Source organism: Nicotiana attenuata, unplaced genomic scaffold (assembly GCF_001879085.1).
Source record: "Nicotiana attenuata strain UT unplaced genomic scaffold, NIATTr2, whole genome shotgun sequence".
Lineage (NCBI taxonomy): Eukaryota > Viridiplantae > Streptophyta > Magnoliopsida > Solanales > Solanaceae > Nicotiana > Nicotiana attenuata.
Genome location: NW_017672920.1, coordinates 21,738 through 27,920, shown reverse-complemented (window position 1 = coordinate 27,920; position 6,183 = coordinate 21,738). Strand labels below are relative to the sequence as shown.

General features: G+C 36.7%; 1 protein-coding gene across 1 annotated transcript; it reads right to left on the bottom strand.

Moving 5' to 3' along the window:
- Positions 1 to 298: 298 nt before the first annotated feature.
- LOC109214926 (DNA mismatch repair protein Msh3-like) lies at positions 299 to 5,447 on the bottom strand. The gene is made up of 3 exons (XM_019378896.1): positions 4,840 to 5,447; positions 4,048 to 4,675; positions 299 to 1,498 (listed from the first exon to the last, which is right to left on the bottom strand). The coding sequence occupies exons 1-3, from the start codon at positions 5,199 to 5,201 to the stop codon at positions 497 to 499; spliced, it is 1,992 nt and encodes a 663-aa protein (XP_019234441.1). The 5' UTR covers positions 5,202 to 5,447; the 3' UTR covers positions 299 to 496.
- Between the last annotated feature and the right edge of the window lie 736 nt (positions 5,448 to 6,183).

Below are 6,183 nucleotides of genomic sequence, written 5' to 3'. Positions count from 1 at the left end.
AAAATGTCTACTCTATTATGAGAAAAATATTATTAGTATACAAGAGAAAACCTCCCTCCGCATTTTTCATCTGTTATGACCCTATCTTTTATTTCTTTTTATTTTAGTAGTTTAACTTTTATATGCAAGTTGAACAGGATAAAAGAATTTTTACACTATTAAGTCACAAAACTTCTAAATTATCAGTATATATAAGTTGAATTCTTTTTTCTTTTCTTTCCTTTTATCTTTCTCCTAGTACTTTTTTTTGTTAATCTTTGGTTAAAAACAGTGGACCAATGGCATGGGACAATGAGCATAAAGTAATTGAGAAAAGACATACTGTAACAAGGGTACAAATGCCAATAACATGTTACAGGATAAAATAGTATGAAACATTGAAACTAACCTAAAATGTAATCCCAAAATCAAAACCTAACACTTGAATACAATAATGTTAATTATACACTGCAAAATGACTAAACTAACATCAGTACTTTGATTCATCATAATTTTTTTACCTCCTTGACCGTTTCTTTGGCCGTTTTGAAGAATCATCCTTTTCACTATTTTCCCTTCTCCGCTTTTCCTGCACAGTTTCTTTTCCACCTCTCTTTGGCGGTCGACCTACACTCCTCTTCGACGGACTACCTTCCTCCTTGCCTCCGCCTCCGCCACTGCCACCATTTCGCTTCACCGGAGTTTCTCTCCGTTCATCAACTTTTTTCTTTTGCTGCTCTCTTTTATTACCTTTAATAGCAACATCCTCTGTAGGGTTCTTCAGTGCCTCCATCAATGTACCTTTCGTCGGAGAATTCTTTTTTATTCTCTTCAAGAAGTCCGCTGCAGCTCCTCGTTTTTTAGCTTCTTCTTTCTTCTTCTCCGTTTTAGCTTCTTCCTTTTTATCCACGTTGGTATTGGTTTGCTTAGTATTCGTGGTTTGGTGGTTGTTGGATTGTGAAGCATTATTGTTTGGACGGCCTTTGTTGCTCCTCCTCATACTTCTTACCCCAGTAACAGGCTTTTCTTTCATACCCAACTTGATTGAACTTTCTTCTTCATTTGAAGAAGTCTTTATGGGTGGCTTTGGATTCAGAGGAGGTTTAATATCAGTTTGTTTTTCTGGCTTGATATTACCAGAAGCTGCTGCTTTAGCTGAAATGGAGCTTCTCTTGCGGCAGACTACTATAGGAGCTGTAGACTTGTGTTTTGCAAGCAAAGAATCCGATCTCTCCAATTTGGGCTTGGGTTGGATCCTTAAGGGTCCGGGTCCAGGTGATGAATCCTTTTGTTGGGTTCTCTTCCTCTTTAATTCATCCATGACAATGCCACGGAGTTCATTAGCTGCAGTTGACTCTGGGGATGACTTAGGGAAGTAGACAATGGCATTGTTGAAGATGAGTAGGAGGTCCAAGTAGAATTTGGAGGGGCAAGAACAATAGGACCCGTCATCTATCCGGACTTGAACCGTTTCAAGATCCATATGCCGTCGGATCATACTCTTGTACTTGTCCGTTTTCTGCATCGAAAGTAAAAGTGATAAACGGTTTAGATACAGCTTTTATTTATTTATTTATAACACCACCGTCTGGAAATAATAAAATATGATAGGGTAGGTGTGGCATGAATTCCATTCGTCGGAAAGGAAGATAAGGAAGGAAAATATATAGGAATAGTAGAAGTTAGCAAACTAAAGATTTCAAAAAAAAATTCCGTCATACTTCCCACCACTACGCCAAAGGAAGTGGGGTAGGGTTGACCTAAATTACGCGTTCGCTCTAGTAGTGTAGTAAGAAGAATTTCATCTCTTGAAAAAATAGGATGAGGACAAAACAATGTGTGTTTCACCTCCTACCCAATACCCATGCACGTTGCATTGTTTTCCTAATCACAAATCCGTAAGAAATTGTCCAAAATATCCTCCCTCGTTTTAATCTTTTCTTCAATCTAAGTGTAGCAAGCACACGGAGGCTTTTCAAAAACCATTATCTAGATGATTTTTGGATTCTAGCTTAATTCCAAAGATCTTGTGGCATCTAACATTATTAATTGTGACTTGTTTCACGACATTTTGTTTAGTAGAACTGTCACTGGTTTCAGTAATATCTTGAATCGGTTTTTCTTTACTGCTAAAAATATTTGCATGTGTAAATAGTTTGAGATGTCGTGTAATTACAATTTTTCATGAAGGCGTAAATTGTTAAACTTGTACTATGCGACCTCAATATTGCAATTAAACATACTATTATTTGTTTGATGAAAGATTAAACAGACTATTTTTTAAAGACATAAAATTTATACAATATAGAATATAATGATCTTAAAGAAATCATTTAACTTACGGTATATCAGGGAGCGAAATAAATCTTGGACCATGCAATCTCACATAATTTAACCGTGGTGACACTTAAAAGCAGAATGGTTAAAATGGGAAGTAGGTTAAAATAGGTCAAACAATGGAAAGAAGAAGGAAGGAAGGCAAAGTCTGTATTGGGCTTCTGAATACCGTCTTTTAAAGGCCCCTTATAATAATCATGGGCTGACCCCATGGTATTCACCTGATCCGGATATTTTTTAAGAAAAATAACAATGTATAGACGCCGTAAAAATAATAGTCGAAAAAATATATAAAATTTATATATTTTTTGTATATATATTCATTCTGTATATTATATACAAAGATTTTATACGCTTTTTCGGCTACCAAATATAAATAGTTTCTGGCACGGGTTAAAACTAATAATACCCCTATTTTTTTTCTTATTTTTAAAGAAAGCCTAAGATTAAATTCTAGTGGCTCCAAGGTGCTATGCAACGGCAAGACACAAACAAGGCATTCTCGTTGGTGGGACCCATTCTCCATCCAAATACACCAATTTCCCGGATTTGTTCGGGTTGTAGATGGGACCTATCACCCTACCCTAATTTTCATAAAGTACAAATCTCGACATCCATGACGCTTCATATTTCTCTCCTCCCCCTATCTACCTACCAAATTTTACTGCCAAGGTTTCGTTCTTTTACGAGAAGAATTTTGGCCTCATACATTATTTAATAAAATAACAGGGTTTAATTTTTACTTCAATAACGGTGCAAAAAGTTTCCACAATTAGATTACTTAAAAATCACATACATGGAAAAGAAAAATTATATTTTTGTGTCTCATACGACAACTGTAGGCCTCTTTTTAAGAAAAGATTGTTTGATATCAAATCACATTTAAGTAAAGCTCTTGACACTGTCAAACCACACTGAGCATATAGAACTGTTTACGATGCCGGTTAATAAAATAATATATTTTAAATTATCAGCCTTAACAACTGAAGTAAGTTTTAGATGAGTATATTATCATAAATCGACGGACCCAAACAAGGTTCCCTTTTAGTGAAACCCAAACCCAAGTTAGCAAAACTTGTAAATCTGCTAAACTACAAGTTTTATGACTAGAAAATAAGGGGATTTTTTTTTTTGGTCCAAGAAAATAAGGGGTATTTAGGTAGCCTATTTAAGAATCTAAAGTTAGGAGGGCTGCAAAATAATATTTCCTCTTTTGCATGATCGCAATTAGATCGATTACAGAAACTCCTATTCTTTTGAGACAAGTAAGAATAATCAACAATTTTCCTCGACTGACACATGTAGACAACATATGAGAGACGAGTCCAATTATTGATTTTCCTGTGCATGCAAATGAAATATGAATCTAAAGATGGAAGGATCATAATAATTTTACGCAGAAAAAGAAAATTTAGGCAACTAACATGTGAAGACTGAAGACCACGTACACGTCATATATTGAAGCCACTACTCTTTTATGTTTTATCCACTTTTCTCTTTTACTAGGAGCATTATCATCTTCTTCTTTTTTCAATTTCCTCTTCATCGATTTTTGCATGTAAATTCTTTTAAATGAATCTCACCCGTCGATATTTGTTGATAAATAAATTACCTCATTTTCCAATCTGTTTTATTCTTTTCATTTTTTTAAAGTGGTCCAAACGGTGAAAATCCGATCACCAAATGGTTGTAGGCCAACCAATTTGAAAATGCGAAGTAGAGAATCATTACCTGGCTATCTAGCCGGCGCTTGAACATAGAGCCGCGCTTATGCGACCTGATAATATCTAAAAACTCAATTAGCGGCTCTGATTTCGCCGCACCCTCCCCTTTATTAAGTCCGACGGCGGGAGAACCCGTCTCCACCGCATCTCCACCGCTTCTACCACCGTCGCCACCGCGCTGCCGCTTTTTCTTCGTTAAAGTCGCCGTACTCTGCACGTCACTGTTTTCCTTAGTCTCTTCCTTCGACTCGCCCGACTCGCGACTGATTTTCTTTTCCTCGTGTCTATCTGAACTACTACCGTTATACGAGTCCTCTTCACTTACTGGTTTAACTTCCTGAACCGGTCTAAATTCATCCGTCTCGACCGGTTCCGGTTCGTTTTTAACACCGATTTCTCTGTTCTCCGTCGAATTAGACTCGTTGAATGACCGGTTTTCGCGGTCTGACTCCTCGCTGGACACAGCCTTTCCGGTGGACTCCTCCGGTTTGCCATCGGCACCGCTGTTTTTGTCGTTTTGCGATCTCTCTTCCTTTACATCCTCCAGATCTGGTTTCTGGCCATCGTCTAAACTCTCCTCCTTCAGGCTCTGCTCTCTCTCTTCCTCCATCTTCTTCACTTTCAACTGCAAGGACCTGTTCATATCACATCAGAGATCAAAATCTCTCAGATCCAAAAACTCAATTTTTTTCCACGTAAAAAATTTTAAAAAATAATAATTCTCACAGACACAGAAAAAAATTAAAAATTTTAAAAAATAGAAACTAAAAAAACGACACAAGGAAACAGAGAGATTTACTGGATCGAAAGATCGTAGCGTTGAACCTCTTGTTTAAGCTCAGCAACACGGAGTTGTCTCAACTCTTCTATCCAAGGAATCGTTACATCTCCATCACCATCGACTCCGTCGTCAATAACGTCGTTGAATTTTTCATCCTCATAAATGTTGTTTTTATTGATGAAGCGGCGGCGGAGGTCACGGTATTTATCCTTACAAATTTGAGCGGTCAATAGGGCGGGTAAAGAGCTACGGCTTTGGAGTTCCATGGCGACAGATTCCCAGTCCTTGAGACCATGCCTTTTCACTGCAAACGCTAACAAAAGTTCCTCCCATGTACTCCATGTCGTCTTCTTCTTCGTTGTGCCTGACTCTTTTTCCATGTTCCTTTATTTACACATAGACATACACATACATATATATATCTATATATACACACAAAACATAGATATATATATAGTTTTAATCACAGCACAGCATGTTGAGCCGAATGGAATAAGTTAGCTAGGGTTTGATTAGGTATTCTGCTTTTTTGGTTAAGTTTCGTCTTCGTCGTCTAGATTAATATACGTCTTTTATTTTTATCCTTTTTGGTGCTCCCGTTTTATTATACTAGTCTGTGTGGGTTTTTGAACGGGTTGAAGAATTGAGGACTTTGGGCATTTATAGGTGTGGCCATGGGCCTGATCTCAAGAACGCGATTGATCCGTGGATTGACTCTTTTGTCCTTTAATTTAACTCAGATTTTCCTTGCCTGACCTTCCTTCAAATTGTTTCGGAAGCGGTAGCACGTGCGAGTTGCGGAACTGGTTTTACTACTTTCGCGCTTTATTTATCGTGTAAATAAACTTTAATAAAATAATCTTAATTTTTTTTTCTTTTTCTTTTTTGTTAAGGAAAAACAGCAGTACTAGTTGTGCTTTAAATAGGACTGGATAGTCCAATTTTAAAGACCATCACCTCTACATCTTAGACTACCGAATTTATATTGCCATTTATACATATATATATCGCACGGGCAATCACTTCACAAGGCAATTGTATGATATTTCGTTTTGACCAAAGTTTTGGCATTATTCGAGTGACAATGTGAACAAGTATAAAAAGATATAATTACGTTTTGAAGGAGAGAATTCTGAAGACATCGCCAAAAACGTGCTTTGAATACTGCCAAATTAGACATCTAATACAATTTTCACGCTCATCTTCAATAGATTTTCATGAAAAACGCTACTATATTATAAATGTGAAAGTCAAAGTTAATTTACAGATTCACCCATTAAAAGCTGAGTGACGGTTTAGCCCTTAAATTCAAAAATTATTCCAACAATATTTTTGTACAAAGAGGTTAATATATAATCAACA

What these genes read in the sequence shown, in the direction of transcription:
- LOC109214926 (XM_019378896.1), bottom strand. Translation starts at nt 5,201, where the DNA reads ATGGAAAAAGAGTCAGGCACAACGAAGAAGAAGACGACATGGAGTACA. An exon ending in CGCTACGATCTTTCGATCCA is followed by an intron (nt 4,676 to 4,839) that starts GTAAATCTCTCT and finishes TGATATGAACAG; the next exon opens with GTCCTTGCAGTTGAAAGTGA. An exon ending in AGCGCCGGCTAGATAGCCAG is followed by an intron (nt 1,499 to 4,047) that starts GTAATGATTCTC and finishes CTTTCGATGCAG; the next exon opens with AAAACGGACAAGTACAAGAG.